Source organism: Neofelis nebulosa, chromosome 6 (genome assembly GCF_028018385.1).
Source record: "Neofelis nebulosa isolate mNeoNeb1 chromosome 6, mNeoNeb1.pri, whole genome shotgun sequence".
Taxonomy (NCBI): domain Eukaryota; kingdom Metazoa; phylum Chordata; class Mammalia; order Carnivora; family Felidae; genus Neofelis; species Neofelis nebulosa.
Genome location: NC_080787.1, coordinates 14,627,309 through 14,649,501, shown reverse-complemented (window position 1 = coordinate 14,649,501; position 22,193 = coordinate 14,627,309). Strand labels below are relative to the sequence as shown.

At 36.6% G+C, this 22,193-nt stretch overlaps 2 protein-coding genes across 4 annotated transcripts in view; one reads left to right on the top strand and one right to left on the bottom strand.

Moving 5' to 3' along the window:
* Window positions 1-1,121, top strand: part of KDM1B (lysine demethylase 1B) — a 70,022-nt gene extending 68,901 nt beyond the window's left edge. The window contains exon 24 of the transcript XR_009262754.1: window positions 651-1,121. The gene's annotated coding sequence lies outside the window, so the exon portion shown is untranslated. The remainder of the gene's footprint in view (window positions 1-650) is intronic.
* DEK (DEK proto-oncogene) overlaps window positions 1-22,193 on the bottom strand; it is a 29,507-nt gene that overhangs the window by 3,775 nt on the left and 3,539 nt on the right. For all 3 annotated transcript variants that reach the window (XM_058732893.1, XM_058732895.1, XM_058732894.1), the window contains exons 3-9: window positions 21,714-21,815; window positions 21,339-21,448; window positions 20,266-20,360; window positions 18,131-18,251; window positions 13,526-13,714; window positions 1,527-1,662; window positions 1,123-1,271 (exon numbers count right to left, since the gene is read on the bottom strand). In XM_058732893.1, coding sequence (XP_058588876.1) covers window positions 1,123-1,271; window positions 1,527-1,662; window positions 13,526-13,714; window positions 18,131-18,251; window positions 20,266-20,360; window positions 21,339-21,448; window positions 21,714-21,815 — 902 coding nt within the window. The remainder of the gene's footprint in view (window positions 1-1,122; window positions 1,272-1,526; window positions 1,663-13,525; window positions 13,715-18,130; window positions 18,252-20,265; window positions 20,361-21,338; window positions 21,449-21,713; window positions 21,816-22,193) is intronic.

Sequence of the window (22,193 nt, the reverse complement as noted above, 5' to 3'; positions counted from 1 at the left end):
GGCTTTCTTGCCTCGCATCCCATTCTTCATCCTGTCTTCTCAGTGTGTCCATGAGGGCTTTTGAAAATTGGACTGCGTATGCCCCTATCAATCAGCTCCCAATATCCTACCCAGCTTCCCAATTCTCCCATCAGTTTCAGGGCAAAAACTAAACTCTGCAACAAGGCATATACGAGACCTGCAAAAGTTCTCCTTTTCTTACCTAACATCTATGAAGACTTCCTTCCAACTCTAGTCTTCACCCAAATGAAATTACTATTCCTCGTAGTCACTGTCCCATCTGACAGGCATGTGTCAGTACCGCTCCCCTGTATGGAGCAGCTGAGGCTCCTTCCCTGGTGGTGCGGTGCCCTCCACACTTCCAGCCCAACCCCCACCGACTGTCCCCAACTCACTACAATGGCCATCTCCTCCCATCTCACTGATCAGTAAGCCCCCAACAGCCAAGTTAACAGATCCCCAGCTCTACCCCCAAATCTATCCCGGTGTCTGGTACACAGGAGAGGCTCAGTGAATGCTGAATGAATAAACAAAACAATAATCAAGGTCTTAACAAAAGTACAGACTATGTCACCTTAGGTACATTTGAAATTTTAATTTGGTTTTACCATCAGAAACCAGATTGTAAAATCTCCCAATTTTGATTTCAGGTATAGAATCTCTAAGGAATCCTCTTCAAGACTAGGCCATTTTATTTTCTGAGTATCAGGAAAACTTTACAGAAGTCTGAACTAAGTACCTGATACAGCATCTTAGTACGACAGTAATGCTGAAAATACGGTGGTCCGTGAGATTCTGCTTTTTACAACTAACGCAATCTAAGGGTCCATCAATAAAAAGTGTCCCGATCAGGAAGAGAGTGTTCTCCCTCAAGTCTGGAATCTATCGCCTTCACTGTATTCACTGGATACATCCCACTGTTGTTTACGAAGCAGGTCCAACAGGGCAGAGACTGACTTATTTAAAGCAGTATCCCAGCACCCGCAGGAATGCCGGGCACAGAACAGTTCCACAGACATTTGTTCGCTAACAAATGCACATACAAATCTCGCATTGAACTGAGGGAAGAGTGAAAGAATTTTTCAAATAAAAGCAAAATGATCCAAGTATTTGTCCAATTACCTCCTTGCAAATCTGCTTCATTGTGACTTCCTCCAAGTTGGCACTGGCCAGTAATTTCTTCACTGTTTCCTTTAACTCTTCATCTGTAGGAGGTTTCTTCAATTTTTTAATTAAAGGTTCATCATCTGAACTGTCCTCAGATTCACTTTCTGAAAGTAAGACAAGCATTCATTAGATTTTCAAAGGAGTATTACATAAAATTATAAATCACTACTCAATAAATTACTTATAAAACATGCATTGAAATTTCTGTCAATTCTGAAAAACTGTAACCATAAAAAACTGGTATACCACTTTCTCCAATTTTCTTTGCAGTTTATCTAATTTCCAAACACACTTCAAAACGCTTATATCATATGAATTAGATCTTTAGAGCTGTTGAAAAGGTGTCATTTCTAACCTACCTTTTTTGGAACTGTTTTGATTCTTCTTGGTGGTGCTGCTATCTGCCTTCTTAACATTAGCGCTTTTTACAGTTTTCTTACTTTTGGAAGTGGCTTTCTGTTTAGGTTTTTCTCTTTTAGAGGTCTTTTTTGGTGGCTGTTGGAAAGGAAAGCAAAGAACATATATTGATGCCATCTCTCTAAATCCTCTGTACCCAGCAAAATTAGAGAAAATTAACGTACTCAACATCTCCAAGGAAAAATTATTATCAATTTTTTAGATAACCAATACACTCAACAAACTTCACTGTATCCCAACATGAAACCAGTCATGAGAAGAATCAAACACCAAATAGAAGATGCCCTGATTTATCACACAGTATAGATAGGAAACTTTATATGCATTGCCTTAATCTTAAAAAACAAAACAAAAAACCTTTAGAAATATAAATGTTATTATTTTATTGTCTCTCCCAGCTAGAATGGAAGTTCCATGAGGACAGAACTTTTTTTTTGACACTCTTAAGTACACTGTTAATATCCCTAACCCCTAAATATCACTGTGCACAGTTGTTGCTCAGTTAACTATTTCATGAATATATCCTCGAGGAAACTAAGGCTCAAGAGGTATTCTGTTCACAGCCATATAACAAAATAGTGAGATTCAAATAGATCTAACTCCAGAACCTGTTTTCTTATACACTAACTCACAGCTGATAAAACAAAAGCAAAGTATATACACATGGATAGATTAAAATGACACAATTATAATTCATACTTTGTCTCAAACAGGGTCTTTGAAATTAGGGAACATTAAGTCATTTAATTAACTTTCCCAAAGTAAAAGCAACTTATATAAAGCAAATGCCTCAAGATAACCTAAAATCTCATCTTTACATACCCAAAATACCGCAAATCACTTTTGACAGAATGTCTCTCCAAATGTTTTACAATTTGATTATCATAATTCCTTTTTTAAAAAACGATAAAGTGTATAGACCAATCTAAGATTAAAGTGGGCTCAAGCTATTTCTAAGTGTAGTTTGGATTTGAGTATTTGTCTTTCCTCTTGCCACACTGCCATTACTACGTATTCATATCGGCCCACCATCATTATCGCCCTGTCCCACCTCAATAACATACTGTTGGCTGGGGCTGGGAGCTTGCCAATCTGTCTGGTTTAAGTACCGCTTAAAAAATGCATCAGAGAGGTGACAAGGGGCTAAAATGCCTTTTTTTTTTTTTTCTTTTTCAAAGCTCATTATTTTGAGAGAGAACAAGTAGGGGAGGGACAGAGAGAGGGAGAAAGAAGTCCAACAAGGCTCTGTGCGGTCAGCACAGAGCTTGACACGGGGTTCAATCTCATGAGCTGGGAGATCATGACCTGAGCCAAAATCAAGAGTCTGATGCTTAACTGACTGAATCACCTAGGGGCCCCTGCAATGCTTTATGTAAGTAAAGTATATAAGTTCTACCTATGGATGTTTGCTACTTAAGGCCATTTTTGCTTACTTCCTAATTCTTCGAGGAATTAAGAATTAGTGGAGGTTGCTGGAAAGGTATCACTAGGTCATCAATTCTCTAACTTAAACTAAGTTTTATTCAGCGTCTACCCAATTCATAAGAACCACACTAGACTCTGAAAGGGAATACTAAAACTTTGTAAGATCTGGTGATACACTTAATACACAGAATAAAAGAATCATCACTGTGATGTATCACTCTTTAGTCAAAATTTAATAAAATCTGGATCTGTAGATGATTAAAAGATTTTATAAGAAAGTTATTACAGAAAGGGTTGAGGAAAATGAGCAAGGGATAACCATGTTAGAAGCATTATTACTTCATCCTCATCCAAATCAGATAATTAGAAGCAGGTACTTAAAATACTTCCAGAGCCTTTTCTGGCCAGGATTTACAGCTATCAGTACAACTTCAAATACTTTTGGATAATATGGCACCATTTTAAAACCTGCAACCTTGGAGTAGTGATAGTTTGACAAGCATGAGAATTTAGAGTGATAAATAAAGGGTAATCAAGCCATCTCCACAAGATGTTACCACTGGACAAACATGATTAAAACAATGCTTCTTTCTATATTTAACATCATCATCTAGCAGGGATGGTGTCCACAGTTTTTTAAGTGGACAACTAGCCTATTAAGTTAAGAGAAAAACTGCAAACATACTGTCACAAACACTACAGAAACCTAACAGAGGAGAGTGTGGGCTCTGAGGGCGAGCATCCTGATTTCAAATTCGGGCCCCAATGTATCTTTGGGCCCTAGTTTCCTCATTTACAAAATAAGGGAAATATGATCATACTTCATGTCTTTGGGGGAGTAAATGTATTAATACATGTAGAACACTTTTAATGTACCAGGCTCACAGGAAATGGATAATAAATATTAGCTATTATTACTATTATGAGAGCTTCCTTTTGTAAAGAAATTCTTTCATTAAGTAAATGCAGTAACTTGGAAGTTTTAAAGTTTTCTTTAAAAGCAAGGTCAATACAAAGAATAGATAAATAGAACAAAAGCAGTAAGACAGTCTCAATGACACCCGTGTTAACTAACCATGATGCATCATGCTTATTTCATTGCATTCTGGTAGACATGACTGGACCCCACAAACATCCATCCCTGTAATAACAAACTATGTTATTTACAACGGATTTCACTTATCTTTAGTAACCAGTTACAAGTTTTTCTGTGGCGAAATAAAGGTAGGAATTCAGTAAAACATCTTCCTTAGACCAGTAAATGTTGACATGGGGAAACAGCGGAGGCAGAGAAACTCACATGTGTATGTTAGCCTTGTAGATGTTAACAATCATTCACCTCAGCTGCTCTGGTAAGTTTTAGGTATGAATAGGAGGAAGTTAACTTTTAAAAATGGGGCATCTTAGGAGTACCTGGTGGCTCAGTCGGTTAAGCATCCGACTTCGGCTCAGGTCATGATCTCACGGTCCGTGGGTTCGAGCCCTGCGTCGGGCTCTGTGCTGACAGCTCGGAGCCTGGAGCCTGTTTGGGATTCTGTGCCTCCCTCTCTCTCTGCCCCTCCCCGACTTGCACTCTGTCTGTCTGTCTCTGTCTCTCTCTCTCAAAAATAAATAAAATTACAAAAAAAAAATTTTTTTTTTAAATGGGGTATCTCAGAGGACCTGGGTATGGGGACACAATGGACGATTTTTGGCAGGTAAGGTTAACTGTGGATAACCTGGTATTTTGGAGGTAAAGGAAAGAGGCCCTGGGTGAGCTGAGAGGAGAGGAGAGTGAGAGCATGCCCATTTACACCTTACAGGAAGCTTCAAGTCCTCATTACTTTCACCCCCTCCTCTCTATAGGAAACTCTCACCTATGAGTCTAAATCCAGCTTAACAGTCCCCTCTGAATCTCTCACTGCACCACCACCAACTGATTCATCTGTGGTCCCACACTACTTGGCCTATAGTTCATGTATCCCTACTTCATGTGAAGCAGTACACAGGTTTCAGAGCCAAACTTCCTGGTTCAAATCCGGACTCCACTACTGACCAATTTTGTATTCTCAAACAAATCACTTACCTTCCTTCCCTGTGCCTGTTTCCTCATCTGTAAAATGGAGGTAGTAATACCAGACTTTGCTGAATTTACCACTTTTTTTTCATGTTTTCTCATCTCCGATATTGGGGTGCATTTTGTAATTTACATTAAAATGATGCCTTATAGGCATCGGAGATTTGATGAACTGTGGCTATATCTGTAGAATTGTTCTAAAGATCAAGTAAGTAAACAAATATAAGGTAGCAGAGAAAACATTTAATATACAGATTTATTAACCTAGTTACTTACAGTCTTTTCCCACCACACCACAAGTTTCTTAAAGTTGTATTTGACAATTTCCATGAGAAAAGACACCTGGCTACCTTAAAAATGTTTGGTGCAGGGGCGCACAGTCATTTAAGCATCCGACTCTTAATTTTGGCTCAGGTCTCTATCTCATGGTTCACGGGATCAAGCCCCACATGGAGCTCTGTGCTAATAGCACAGAGCCTGTTTGGGATTTTTTCTCCCTCTCTCAAAATAAATAAATAAACTTAAAAAAAAGTTTGACATAAAGCAGCCATTTAAGTATTTGTCACATTCATCTCTGTATTGTTTACAGCATCTAGTTTACTACTTCTACTCTGAACCCAGGATGTGGTTAAAACATAATTAAAAGGAAAAAGAAAAAGAAAAATTTGTATGGTACTGCTCCACATACACGGTCTTATATGAGCTTAAAAAAAAAAAGCAAAAAAAAAAAATTCAAATACAAAACAGTTTATTTTATTACAAATGAGGAAAATGTATCTGAGCAATTAAGAGAGCCAGTGCCTTATAACTAGTTAAGGAGCAAGAGGCACATTAAGCCCAGTGTGCCTCCTACTAGATTACTTGCTTACAGAAACGGGTAATGTACCTATGCATCTAAGCCAGAGTTGATATGACAAAAATAAGCCGGCGAGATCATAACCTATTTATACTGTTAAATTTAACTTTTTCCATTACATACAAATGTTACCAATGAGAACAAAGAGTAAGAAATGTTGGCAGAAAATGCAAAATGACAACAAAGGCTCACCGAATCTGTACTAGGGCTTTCTCTGGCCTTTACCCTCCAAACTTAGTGGGGACTCCAGGATCATTTCTTTAGATTGTTTCAAAGCTAAGATGGGTCTGGGGATAATCTGATGTTGTGCAAATAGTTTTTACCAAATCTTTCTTTAACTCTGCCAACCTCTCTTGTTCATCCTTTAAAGGGTCAGATCAAATTGTTACCTCCTGTGAAGCTTTCCTGTCTGGATCTTTGCTCCCCACATGTCCCTACAAAGAGGTAAATGCTCTTTTAAAATCTTCTGAGCTTCCACATGATCTTGTCCGTCTCTCTTTCCTGGCTCTTAAGTTATACCCTATGGACTTTTTTCCTCCTCATCTTTGACCTCTCCCTTTCTACCAGCTGATGAACAGAGACCCTGTCTTATTTGTTTCTTGATCTCCAGCACGGGGCTTAGGACTGGCACTTAGTAGGTGCTACACAATTTACTTGGAAGATTAAGATGGGAAAAGGTCTCTGGAAATTAGGTAACTGTTAAAGATCTATTCCAGCCCTGAGACTGTTTCACTAGCATTGCTATGCCTGCCACACGCTTGCTACTAATAGCAGTTAGCCAAACTTCTTGATTTTTTTTAATATAACGGTCTTCTGGCACTATTTACGTATACAGGTTGTATATGAAAGAGAGGAAAAGAGACCAATAGATAAACCCATCAAGGGTGAGGCCTATGCACTTATGTTTTCTTAAAGCCTCTCAGCAGACTCACCTAGTGATGTTTCTTTTTTTAGTTTTTTTTTAAATGCTTATTTTTGAGAGAGAAAGAGAGAGCTAGAACATGAGTAGAGGAGGGGCAGAGAGAAAGGGAGGGACACAAAATCTGAAGCAGGCTCCAGGCCATCAGCACAGAGCCTGATGTGGGACTCGAACTCACAAACTGCAAGATCTGACTTGAGCCAAAGTCGGGTACTTGACCAACTGAGCCACCCAGGCGCCCCTAGTTACAAATTTCTAAGATAAAAGATACATTTATAGTCTGAATGCACCAAGCTTTCTCTATAAAGTGCCAGAGAATAAGTAATTTAGGCTTTGCTGGCTAAATGTGCTTACTGTTCCAACTTTCATTTTTTGTTTTAACAAATTTTAAAAATGGAAAAAACCATCCTCAGTTTCTAGGCTGTACAAAACCAGGCCACAGGCTGGATCTGGTGTATAGGCCATACATAGTTTGCCATTCCTGGTCTAGATTACACATGACTGGAGATATGTAGGGAAAAGGCAGGAACTACATAAATTAATCAAGAGGATAATTTCTCAAGTTCTATATTTATGTCAATAGTTTTTAGTTCAGTTTTTATAAGCAGAAGTGGATATATACTTATCTAAAGCTATTGCTTAAATTCAAATTTGAATCTAAATCAGTAGTTCTTTACAGACAACTCTGAAGACAGATGCATATAAACCAGCAGCCCTGGAAAGAGTTAATATGGACAATACATTAAAAAACCTTAAGAGTACTCCTGAAACGAACGTAATACTGTGTGTCAGGAGTACCTGAATACTAACAAAATACATATGGACATGTTTATTCTAACCCTGAGGTATACAAAAATGAGGATATATCATCCTCTCTCTTGGAGTCAAGACTCACGTAGATGCACGACGTGAAGTACACGGCACACAGCTGACTCTCAGTAAGTTTCCTTATATTTGCCAATAAACATTTATTGAACAAGGGGTACCTCTCCTCAGGCAGACTGTTCTGGAAGACAGAGGCCAGGTCTCTCTTTCTTCCCCCCTACTCAGCCAAACACTTGGCAAAATTCAGGTAGAATAAGGCAATCATTTTGAATGAGCGAGAATGATTCATCAATTACTCATACGAAAACGCCCAAGCTCACAGGCTCTCCACAGTCTGGCTTCTGTGTGCCCTGCTCTGGCTTCTGCTCTCATTGCTCTACTTCTGGACACACCACCCAACCACAAACAAGTGTGTATGTCACAGGTACCCTGGACTTTCTTGCTCCCCATCTTTCTTCACAACTTTTCTTTCTATTCCCAAAGGTCAATTTCAACAGGCATTTCTGCCATTTCTCTCCAAAGCTTTCCCTTGGCAATAGACAGGGACACTTTCTTTTGGAATCCTACATCATGTACCATTCAAATGGCATTTGGGTAGAAAATATTTTCTGGAACCTCAACAGCACTTAGTGCACTCCCAATTTATTAAATTGAGTAATATAAGTGATAACATGAGAAACCCTTACTTTGAAATCTCTCTTAAAATATTTTGAAAATAAGGGGCACCTGGGTGGCTCAGTCAGTTGAGCGTCCGACTTTGGCTCAGGCCACCATCTCACAGTTTATGAGTTCGAGTCCCGCATGGGGCTCTGTGCTGACAGCTCAGAGCCTGGAGCCTGCTTCAGATTCTATGTCCCCCTCTCTCTCCGCCCCACCCCTGCTTGGGCTCTGTCTCTGTCTTCCAAAAATGAATAAACAAAGTTTTTTTGAAAATTTTAGTAATTATAACAAAACACATTATATGTCATTACAAAGGAAAAATGTTGGAGGTACTCAGAGTTAACATTTAGTTATTTAATCAAATAGGAGCCAAAACTTGAATTTTTTATTCAAAATATATGGGAAAAAATTAGGTGGTTAAATTTTTTTAAAAATGAAGGCTAGTGTCCAAGTTGTCACGGGATTTATTAAGATTCTGGCTTGCTATTTTGAATCTGCTGTGAGTAGTTCAATCAGAGCCATCTAGCATTGTAGGAAGTTTCGATGTGCTAATGGGAAACATAAAAATTGACAGCTGCCATTAATTTCAGATAGTACCATTTACTGTAATCTAAATTTGTAAAAGATTAATAATATAAATTTTTAAAAATCTGAAGAGGATTTTCCATGATCTCTGGTAACCATGAAGGTATAGAATCAGAGGAATGACACAAGCACTTTTTGAAGGAAGGCAAAAAAAAAAAATCTTGGGAGAAAAGGCTTACCTATCTTTTATAGGCAGCAGGGCTCTTGAAGGAGGGTCTCCAAAAAAGACGCCTGTCACAGAGCCAGAATCCTGTCCTCACAGCAGAAAGGTTGTACTGGGTGAACAGATGAACAAAATAAAAATTAGCTTAAAATACACTATTCTTTTAACAACTTGGCTGAGAAAACTCAAGAGTGCCAAGAGTAAAGAAGGTGCAAGCCTTAATATAGTTCACAAAAGATTATGAAAGCAAGTTCAAGATTTTATTATGATGATTATTAACTTTGCCTTCCAATGAAAGATTTCAATAGTTTATATGGTTTTGTAATTCCTCTGATCAAATTATTATGGGGGGGGGGGGAGTTCTTATTTTTTAGGACATAATTAAGGACCAACAAAACTTTTACATTCACCCTCCCACTACCACCAAATAATTCCCTGAATGGTACAAATATAGAAGTTTACCAAACACTAGAATTCAAAGTGTCTCTGATCTGGCTGACACTGCAGGATGCCTCCTTCCCCCACAGACTCAGGAAAGCTAACACGTGGATCTCACAGCTTCCCCTGCAGTTAGAGGTAGAGAAGTAACCAAGTTCTGGCCAAGGCAATGTACATGGAGATGTCTGATAAAAGGAATCCCTTCTGGGGCAAAAAACAACGAAGTGAAACATTACTGGAAGAAAGCTCTTTGCTCTTCTCTCTCTGCCACAGGGATTCAGTGCCTTAAGGTAAAAGCACCATCTTGTGATCATGAGCTTAAGTGCCCCTTATGAAGATGGTGGCTCAGGAAGAAAGAGGATACTCAAATTCTTGACAACCTTTCTTGAGCTGTTGTACTGGCCCCAAATTGCCCGTCTGTGGATCTGTCATGGAAGAAAAAGGAATTCCTGTTTTGGACATTACCAGTAAGGTTTTTAAGTGTTCACAACTGGAGACATTCCTGATACGTATGGGAAGGTTCAGATAAATTCTAAATACTAAGTAATAATTCAGTTTGTTGTATACATTTCTAGCAATGAGAAGGTGTTATAAAAACACTAATAAGCCAAAACTGAAGATGTACTACAATAAAACTTTAAAAAATCAAGTATGCTTTCAAGGGTCTAAGAAATCATGAGAACTGTTTTCTCCAATGGGAAGCACTGCTTCTTTTTCTGTACTCTCCAATAACTTCTCTGTGCCTAAGGTCTAACGCTTATGGTAAATGGCATACCTAAGCATGGTTTAAGCTCACTGGCTCATTTTAGCAATCTTCCCTGAAAGTAGCTAATCCAGTATGGGAGCCACATGATTTTCAGAGTCAGTGTATAGAAAATAACTAAACCTGTCATTTTTCTTATTCCCTCATTTTTAAGAAACTTCATCTACAAATTTTCTAATTCTAGAATTAAGCAACTCTCCTTCTACTGACCTAATTAAGCAAATTTCCAAGAACCAAAATGATAAAGAAGTTTAAAGTGGCTCTTTTATAAACGAATTACTACCCAAGTCACTCTTGGAAAGAAAGAGCAACTTATTTGAATTACTTCTCAAGAAAAGGAGAATTAAAAACTGCTGTGAACCATGAAGTAGCTATCACAAAAATAGAGCTACAGGTAGGTACAGAGAACTCCCAACAAAATTTTTTAGCAATTATTGGCTAACAAGATTAAGTGTGACACGTTTTCCTATAGAAGACTTTTTTAAAAACCTGCCAATTCTGTTTCAACCATGTGGTTTTCAGTGACTTCAATCCTACAGCGAAGAAATAATAAATTTACTTTTAAATATCCTAGTCTTCCACACAGCTAACTATGAGTCACGAGCAGGTGACTAACACTCAACCTCACATAACTGGTCAATAGACAACTGTAACTTGAACTGGATTTCTGCTTGAGTAAGAGTTCTGACTTTAGCAATATGATCTAGATTATAAATAGTCCAAAGCCCTCAATTTACAGAGGAAACAAAAGATTAATCTACCCACATTCATAGTTACTTATTCCAAGAATCTAATGTCAATGGGGGAGAAATCTTTTATTTATAAAAGAAAAATCTGTCTCAAAAAATAAGCAGAATAAGTAATATTAATTTAGTAATCTTCTATGAAAAGAATCTGCAAAATAATTCTATCTACAGGTAGTCCACAACTTTTCCAATCAACCTATCAATCTTCTTTATGACCTCTTAAAAAAGAGGTCCTTTCATAATAATGATCAAAAATACTGCCACTTATGAAGTCCCTAACAAGGTTGCCACTTATCTCAGTCCTCGAAAAAATGAAAGAGTAAGGGAAAACATAGTTACCAGAGAAATACTGCTCCTGTTGCTAGTACTTACCTTTCAAAGGCAATCAGAGCCTTTCACAGGAACAGAATCAGTAATAAAGTTTTTGAGGAGTATAGTCCTAAATTTGAACTATCCTTCAGAGCAATGAATAATTGTATGGTTGTTGGAGGGAGACTTATCAGAAAACGAAAAAAATTTAAAAAAAAAGCAATTCTCAGTCCAGATTCTATTGGATTGTATTTTATGAAGTTTGTTAGTTTTCTTTTTCTCCTACATGGCTTTTCACCATTTAACCTGGGTTTCTAGCACAAAATCCTTTTTTAATGACACTGTAGAAAGGCTTTGATTTAAAATTAGGACAAGTTCCACTTGTGATCATTATCCAGGAACCAATATGATTACAAATCAATCAGGGGTCATTTATATTCACAAGATTCAAAGAATTCTATTTGGAACAATGGGACAGTAATCTGGAAAACAAGTGAAAATGAGTATAAAATACCCTCACTTTTTAACCTACACCTTAGTCATTAAATGGCAGGAAAATTAAATTTAGGAATATTACATATGACAAAAGTAATAGTAGCAGCTAATACTTACATACAGTACCTGTGCCAAGCACTGCTCTTAAGTGCTTTAAATAAAGTCATTTAATACAGCCCTTTAAGACTGGTACTGCCATAAACCCCATATTATAAATGAGAAGCTGAGGTATAGACTTTATAAGTAATCTGCCCAAAATCATTCTCGAAGGTACAGCTGGAATTTGTACCTACATTGTTTCCAAAGCTCATGCTCATGCTGACCACTCAGAGCCTGGAGCCTGCTTCAGAGTCTGTGTCTCCCTCTCTCTCTCTGCCCCTCTGCCACTTGTGCTCTCTCTCAAAAACCAAATAAACATAAAAAAAATTAAAAAAAAATTTTTTTTAAAGGTTTTAGGAAGCATAGTGAATACATGTAGTCGTAACCCAAAATTTGTTGAAGAATATTACTGCAAAATTGCTATTATTATAGATCCACATATAAACATGCTTCCCTCCTAATGTCCTTAAAATCATTCCATAAAAACCTTAGGGCTAAGATTATTCATCTTCCTTCACACCAAAAATATATTATGAAACACCTGCTAGATTTGTAATATTCTTTTTTAAGTTATGAAGCACTTTATACTTAGCTTTATAGAAATCTTTAAAAATTTGACATTAAAATAATCATGGATTTAAGTACCTAAAAACAAATACACACTCAGTTCATCACATCTTTATTCCTTCTAATCTAGTAGTTATCAACTGGAGGTGATTCCCCCCCTGCCCCACCGGGACATTTGGCAATGTCTACAGATATTTCTGATTTTCATAACTAGAAGTTGGGGCGGGGGTGCTACTGTCCTCTAGTGGGCAAACATACTATAATGCACCAGATAGCCCTCCACAAAAAAGAATCATCTTGGTCCAAAAAGTCAAGCCAATTAATCAAGTCCCTAAATAAGACAAAGGAGATGACCCAACTTACAGAGCAAATTCTGACCACTGAAGGGGACACCAAAACAAAGTAAAAAAGAGTCTCTATCAAAACATTATTAGCAATAATAAGAAGTCACTTCCTTGACTGAAACTACATACCAAGGAAAGGGTATAAGCTAACTCTTTAAATGGTTCAGAGCTCTCCTTTTCCTAAAGTTTCACTTGGGAAACTTAATGCTCTCAAAATTTTACTGATATTCCCAAGTAAAAGAAAATGGCAGGGATTCCTAAGTGGTACAAAACTTGCCCACCCACCAAATAAAACTCAAATGCTATTATGATCATTAAATCATCCCCAATGAGTTGAGAAAAACTGGTGGTTCTTAAACCCCTTGCTTTCTACATAAAACAGAATAAAATGGCTCCGTGCACGCACTCTTCCATTTCCCACTGATCTACTCTAATCTTCAAGGTCCAGTTCAAGTCCAGCCCACACCAACCTCACTCTTCCAACTCCCAAGCTCTCACATGGCCATAAAACCAAAAGCTCCAAAAGGGAAAGAATTTATACTTAACTATTTCTCTGTCTTTGTAACTAAAAACAACCAATATGGTAGATAGTTTCTAGAATCTGTTTTCTGGCTATACCTATCATAAGACAGGAATATTTAACTCTCCCATGGAAAGAAATGAGAAAACCCACAAACACCCAACATTTTACCTCTTCTTCGCTTTCTTTATCTTCTTCATCTGAAGACTCTTCCTTGTTTTTCTTTTCATCTTCATCGCTGCTGGATTCATCTGTCAGAATTTCAGGACATTTGGTTCGCTTAGCTTTCCTTGCCATTCCAGAACTGTTCCGTTCCTTTTTGTTGCCTTTGCTAGAAGTTTTCTTAGATTTTGGCAATGGCTGTGTACAATAAAGATAACAACAATGGGCTATTATATTTCCAAGTGAATCATTTTTGGTAACTACTTCTCAACTCAGTTATTCTTCTTGTTCCTATCTCAGAGGATATTGCCAAACTTAGCAGCTTTACAGACAACAATTCATCTTTAATGTATCAAGTAAATCTTTCTGTCTGAACTACCAATACCCCTTCATTTGTGTTCTCACACCTAGGCAAGACTCTTTCCAAATGCTGAAATACATACTCTGTGTTCTGACTAGGATTAGATGCCCAAGTACACACTAGATTAAGCTCAGAGAGTTACTTACATGTGGTCAAGGGCAATATCTTGAGTTAGACTTAGAATTCATTTCATTCCTTGTAAGCATTAATGGCTATGCCAGAGGAGCTTCTTGCTTTAGGGGATGCTCTAATCAAAGACTAGAACCATCCATAAAGGAAATAAAACCTCACTTTACACATCCTGAATTTAAGAACTATATAGTTTGTATTCATATTACCTCTGGGCTCTACTTTTGCTAATGTCAGGTTTATATTCTCATTGACTCTAAATATGCAATTAGTGTTGGGTATGTTAATTATGAAACTAATTAAGAAACACAAAATACATGTACTGCTATTACTTTGATATTCAATTAAAGCACGCATATTTAAAAAGCAGAGACCATGTGAAGAAACAATTTGATCATATTAACCAGCAAATTTAATTCTTAAATGCTTTCTTGGGGGAGTATTTGCTAACTTCTGAAATTGAAAACCATAAAATCTTGCATAAAAGATCTGAAAAGATATACACTGAGGAATTAAAATTATTTCCGAAATTATAGGTATCTACTATTTTTATTTTTTCCTGTTATTTTCTGCAATAAGCAGAAATTGTAAGGAAAATCCCAGAACATAACCTTATGATATACAGTTATATAAATGTTAGTGGTAACTGTAGGCACTGTCTTTCATGAAGTTGGCAGAACTGCAGGTTCTTTCTCTCCTAGAAACTTCCAGTCTAGGGGTCACTGTCACCTACACAAAAATTAAGAATAAGGTGGCTGTTTTGTGTATGTTCTGTTCTCAGGTTATGTACAATTCATAAGATAGCCTCTAGCTGCCCAAACAACCTATTCTTCCGAAAGGCTGACTGGCCTACAGCCAATCTACGTCAGTTCAGAAATTTTAAGTTAGTATGGAGTGATTATGTGTCTCAGTTGGTTAAGCATCTGACTTTGGCTCAGGTGCTGACAGCTCAGAGCCTAGAGCCTGCTTCAGATTCTGTGTCTCGCTCTCTCTCTGCCTCTCCCCTAAATCACACTCTCTCTCTCTCTCTCAAAAATAAATACACATTAAAAAAAATTAAAAAAAAAAATTAAGTTAGTAGACCAATGATATTTCTCAGAGGGGGTTCTCTGTAAGTTTCTATAAAGAAACTTCCTTGAAAGTATATGGATATCCTTGTTATGCAACCTGTTACAATTACCAGCTAGTACCAGGAACCAAATCCATTTGGATAAATTCTGGAGAAAAGGTGACTCTGACTGTCCAAACTCCCTATTCAATCAATATATGAAATCCAGGACTCAAATATATTAGAAAAGTGTGGTATCCCTTACTATCTCAGTTCAGGAACCAGATACAGGCAGTAAGAATATAATCTATATAAGGAATTAGTAAAGGAGAAGACTGGATGGGTGCAGGATAATCTACACAGGAAAGTGAAAGAATGTTAAACCGTTCAAGTAACCAATCAAGAAAATGCAACTTCCAAAGATAAATAAAGAAGCAGCAATATATAAATATTTTAGAGCCTTCCTGTACTGGTCCTAAAAACAGTTAAACCTTATCCAGAACCCAGTGTCAACAGCATCATCACTTGTTGGAAACAAAATCTGAAAAATAATCAAACTAGAAGTATAACCAAAAAAAAGATAGTAAAACAATGTTAATTCAATAATTTTATTACTATGGGGACAAAAATTAGTTACTAATGAGTTTGTAGTGTTTTTATTAAATGACAAAAATGTAGGTAGTACAGAAAATAACTTGAGATTGATATCAATAGATTAAGAAGTAATCATCACAGAAGCAGATATGAAAAGTGGATACAAGAGTTAGATTCCATAAGAAAGACTGAAAGAGTGGTTCTCAAAATACGGTTCATGGATCATAGGGTTTCCTGAGACCCTTTTAGAAGCCCACAGTATCAAAATTATTTTTATGATAACATCAAGACATTATTTTCTCTCTTCACTGTGTTGATATTTGTACTGACTGCAAAAGCAAAGATGGTTGTAAAATTGCTGGCACTTTAGTACTAATCAAGGCAGAGGCAGCAAACTGCTAGGAGTCATTATATTCCTCATAACCACACACTAGAAGTGAAAAGAAAAAGGTGTTTTAGAATGTCCTTGATGAATCAATAAATACTAGTGATGTTAACTCTCAACCTCTAAGTACGTGACTTTATGACATCTGGGTAACAAAATGGGAGGTACACCTCAAACACGTTTGCCACATACTGAACTTCACTGGTTTTCTCAAGAAAAAGCACTTGCACAATTGAGCTGGGAGCTGAGCCAGCCACCTTTTTCATGAAACACCATTTGTAAAAGAACCGTCAAAGTATGCCTTTTCAGACTTAGGTATTTAAAAGACACGTTCTCAAAATGAACGTGAGCCTGTCCCTTTAAAGAAAATAACTGATGGTATTTATTGCCAATAATAAATTTCAAAACTTCATATGGAAAATTCACGTCCATAACCATGAACTTAACAGCCTCCTAATACCTAAAGGTTTTTCTGATGAGACAGTGATTTTATTAATTAATGACTTTTTGACAGTGTTTAATGGAAACGTGCCAACATTTGGAAGATCTGCACAATTGAAAAAACCAATAATTTCCACCTGGTGAATGTTGGTTTCAGAGACCACATTACAACTAACCTTTAATAAACTACCACTGTGGAGTTCTGGTGGTCTGTCAGAGAATATCCATAATTATGTCAAAGTTTTTAAAGACACTCTATTTTTCTAACTACATACTGGGTAAGGCTGGATTTTCTTTACATACTTCAAGCAAAACAATGTGCGATAGATTGAAATCCAGAGCAAATAACAATATAGCGGTCTTTTAAGACAGACATGAAGAGACTTGGAAAAATATAAAACAATGCCATTCTTCTAGTTTTGTTGAAAGTGTATTTTTCATATAATACATTACTTTTGTTAACATGTAGTGGGCTTACTGGTATTTACAATTTTTTCAAAAAAATAAATAAATTTTTTTCAGTTTTACTTTATAACATAGTAAATATCAAAATAACCCACATAAACAAAAGCTTCTGGAGTCCTCATTAATTTTTAAGAGGGTAATTGGATCTTAAAACCAACACATTCAAAATCACTGATTAAAAGAATGTAAACATATCCCTCAAAACCTAAACAACTTCTGAATGGCTTCTGGGAAAATGGTATTCAATTTGTCACATGAAATTCTTAAGAAGTACAGGTCTGTCCATAGTAAAAGTTTAAAAAATAGGGAATCTCTCATTTTTAACCAAATTCAAAACACATAAAAAACCCCAAAACCAAACCAAAAAAACCCCCACCATAGCCCTTGGATTTATAGCTATATGACAAAAATATTCTTTATCTGTCTTTCTCCAGCTGATGGTAAATCATACCAAGAGCAAATAAAACCAAACTTCCAGAGCTATTTTCTGGTTCCTAATCCTTATGCCCTCTCCCCTCCCTCACCAATGGTTTTCCCCTAAACTCCTAGGTCCTCTAGAATTTTCCACAATTTCTTTGCTATCAAAATGAGGAAGATTATGAAAATATTTACTGACAGACTTAAACTGAAAGTGCAAAGTCAGGTAAGTAATACTTTAATAGACATTTGAAGTCAGTAACGAGTCCTATGTTAAACAATTAAGGCAAACCTAATCTGAATTTTAGGAAGAGTGGGGGAAAGTATAAGGCCATTTTACTTCCAACCATTATTCCAGTGTCTAGAAAATACCCAGTTCTATATGCCCATCTTATCTTTCCTCACCTGGTTGAAGGTTGCATATGTTCCCCATCCAGCCTAACACCTCACCCTCAATTCAACCTGTTTCTGTTCTTCCAGTTCCTTCTAGATATAAAACCCTGAATACTTAGTTTGTATTTCTGTCCATTTGACATTAACTTAGTTAATAATTATTTTTCTTAATCTTCTATCTTCTGTATCTGATAAGAAGACAAATCTATATGCCTCCTATGTTATTTCTATCATGAAACTGGTGCATGTTCTTTGAAAGCAGAAGACACTACTGAATGTTGAGAAGCAATGCTGCTAACAAACTAAACTATTCCATAAAAAGAGAAAGGAAGGACAGACTATAACTGACTCATTACTGAAATAGTAAAAATTGGTCCTCACTTTGCCAGAAGGCTTTGGATGCATTAAGAAATTCAAGATCCTCTTCACCAGTTCGCTATTTACACCTGATCTCTCCAAATCAAGAACCTCGCAGATGCTCTTTAACATGGCATTTCTAAACCTAAAACAGAAAATGAAGAAACCAAGTTTGTTGTGTAGCAAAGTTTATAAACATTCTCCACAACATAAAGGCAATAGCTAACCACAGTCGCTCAGGTACAAACATTAAAAAAAGCATGAGGACAGGGGGGAGGCGCCTGGGTGGCTCAGTCAGTCAAGTCAGACTTCAGCTCCCGTCATGATCTTACGGTTATGGGTTCAAGCCCCACCATCGGGCCCTGTGCTGACAGCTCAGAGTGTGGAGCCTGCTTCAGATTCTGTCTCCCTCTCTCTCTGTCTCTCACCCACTTATGCTCTCTCTCAAACATTAAAAAAAAAAAAAAAAAAAGACATCCAACCCAGGGGGCACCTGGGTGGCTCAGTTGGTTAAGCATCTGACTCTTGACTTCAGCTCAGGTCATGATCTCACGGTCCTGATATCTGCAATGACAGTACGGAGACTGCTTGGGATTCTCTCTCATTCTGTCTGCCCCTCCCGTGCTCTCTATCAAAATAAATAAGTTAAAAATAAGTCCTTCCTTTAAAAAAAAAAAAAGCATCTAATGTTTCCTAATAATCTTGATTAATGTATAAAATACAACCAGATAGGATTATTAATACATTGAAAACACTATTTACCAGTTAAGCTTTTTAAATTAAAAAAAAAAATTTTTTTTAAACATTTCTATTTATTTTTGAGAGACAGAGAGAGACAGAGCACGAGCGGGAGGAGGGGCAGAGAGAGGAGACACAGAATCTGAAGCAGGTTCCAGGCTCCGAGCTGTCAGCACAGAGCCTGACATGGGGCTTGAACGACAAACTGTGAGATCATGACCTGAGCTGAAGTCAGATGCTTAACTGGCTGAGCCACCCAGGCACCCCTTTAAAGTTTATTTATTAAGAGACAGAGAGAATGAGCACGTGCTTGCAAGCAGGGGAGGGGCAGAGACAGAGAGAGGGAGAGGAAAGAGCCTCAAGTAGGCTCTGAGATACCAGTGCAGAGCCCAACTCAGGGCTCAAACCCATGAACCAGGAGTTCATGACCTGAGATGAAATCAAGAGTTGGACACTTAACCGAATGAGCCACCCAGGTGCCCCTACCAATTAAGTTTTAAAGGTAGCAAAGGAATAAACTAAGTCAATTCACTAGAAAATAACGTAAGAAGTTTTGAATACTATAAAATCCATGGACTTAATTTTTCTGGTTGGTGATTATAAGACCAGTGCTCTAACCCCTGAGCTATGGAGCCAAACATAGTGATTAAACAATAGATTTTCCCCTCAGCACTCCTACTGTGATGAAGGAATAATCATCTCTATTATTTACTATTTTTAAACTATAAAGGATTTAATAGACAAAAGCTCTTAAGAATATATCTTGCTTGCATTGTGGCAAAGAACATGTTTTCATCAAATTGATTATTTTCAAAATAGTTTAAATGGTACCTACAAGCTGGGGGAACAGAAAGGCTGGCGGGAGATAAAGGAGGGTGGTGGATTTTTCACTCTATTCCCAAGACTTGAATTTTGAACTGTCTGAATGACTTATTTGCGTATGCTTCTAAGAAATAGAAGCATTTTGGGGCGCCTGGGTGGCGCAGTCGGTTAAGCGTCCGACTTCAGCCAGGTCACGATCTCGCGGTCCGTGAGTTCGAGCCCCGCGTCAGGCTCTGGGCCGATGGCTCGGAGCCTGGAGCCTGTTTCCGATTCTGTGTCTCCCTCTCTCTCTGACCCTCCCCCGTTCATGCTCTGTCTCTCTCTGTCCCAAAAATAAATAAAAAAAAAAACGTTGAAAAAAAAAAAAATTTAAGAAATAGAAGCATTTTTTAATGTGAGTTTTCAATAATCTTAACAGTAACTACTTATGGGAAACTAATGAATATCCCAAGTTAATAGCTACAAAGAATGTTAAGATCTTGGCATTAAAAGCAAAGAATTAGCAGTCCACTAAAAATGTTTGGATGGTCTTATTTAAAGGTTTAAAAATTAACTCAAAATACATTGATCAAAACACAATACATGTAAAAATAACTTACTTTTTCAACATTTCTTCCTTCTTTTTATATTGGACACTTCCTTTTTCAAATGGAAAGCCACTGAACTGACCCACATTCTTCTTTAATGAGGACACCTGAAAATGTTTCCTTTATTATTAATGCTATTTATTACCCAGTAATGTACATAAGAAAAATTCAAAGCCAACATTTGTATTTTCAAATCTGTTTCCCAGTTATAGTATTGGTTTATTCAACATTTCTTAACTCACAACTGAAAATAGTATTTGTCACTCAAATATTAACGTTATAAAAGGCTTAAAAATTTAATTCTTTACAAATAACAATTTGAATTGAACAAATTTCCACCTGGGAATTTTTACTGACAATTAGAGAACTACAACTAAATGTTATCTGACAGTATTAGGGGATGTGGAAAGTCACTTCTTAAAAAAAGATCCTTTCCCCAAGTAATACACATTACCAGTAATATTTATTTCTTATATGAGAGAGTCATGGATTTTATTTTTTGAAAAGAACAGAAGACCTCCAAAATCCAAAAGTTATACGATTTAACAGTAATGAGACTTGTGTAAATTAGATTGTAGTGAGATCAAATGAGATAACACACAAGATTCTAACATCAAACTTCACTTTGTCCTTGCAAAACAGAAAGCAGTTTCCTCAATTATATGAAATAGATTTGTTTTAACAAATCCCCAAAGAATTACCACCTAATTTATCAGATATTTGCTCAAAATGAGATACAATTACACTTTATCATTTTTTCTGAATAGCTGGAAACCTTCCCAAAATAAATTTCTTCTAATACATTTAAAGATCACTAAAATCACCACAATTAAAAAAATTCAGTTTGGCATAAAAACTATACTACCAAGCCTGGATATTACAATCCTAACCGCTAATATCCAACTATGTATTCTGTGATAAATCATTTAATAAATGTGTGTTTCAGTTTGTTCATTTGTATGGTACAGAAACTGAACTAGTTGATTGCTGAAGTCCTTTCCAGAACTAAAATTATATGCTTCTATTGCACAGTATTGCAATACATAAATATGTTACTAGATTAAAGACATAAAAAAGGTCTTAACTGTGCCAGGTCTGTTGTAAAGTAGTTTATGTAGATTTCTAAGTTCATCCGTTTTCTTTTTACTCAGGAAGAAATGTATCCTTTCAATTTCACAAAGTTTCTGTCCTTTTCCTAGGAAAAAACACACCGTGATAATTAAAGTTAAGCACTATTATGTGTTAACAGATTTACAGTTATTTTAATGATGGTTATTTTTACAGCATAATTTATTTATAGCTTTTGCTCAATAGGGCAAACTAAATGAAATTATACCATTAATATATAACTACTTAGTAAACACTAAAACTTTAGTAAACACTAAAACTGAGCACTGCTGACCATAATTTTGATATTTAAACATTTTTAGTGTAAAGTGAAAAGAACAGAATAAACTTACCTTGTGCAATTGTAAATGGCTCTCTCTGTAAGGAAGAGACTTGCATGGTCAATCTCTCCACTTTTTTCTTTTCCCTCTTGCCTTCCACGATCAGACTCTTTTCTAGAAATTAATTTAATACTTCTTAAATAACCAGAGGCTTAAAGAACATACTAATTTTATTGGATAAACATATAAGGAAAAACTGCATAAATCTCTAATACTTTACTCTTCTCCTGAGCATGGTTTTGAGAAGCAAATGAGAGATGAAAAATAGTAAGTTAACAACATCACTGAAATCTTTTTTTAGAGTAACATTTTATTTGCCTGGCAAGTCACAAGGGATCCAGTTTAAAAAAAAAAATCAGAAAGCAAAAAACTTTTATTCAACTACAATCATTGCTAATGAAAGTCCAGTCACTTTGTGAACTATCACCAAGGCCGACTCTTTAATTAGACCTAATTCTGTTGATTGCAATTTAGTTTATGGTACATCATCAA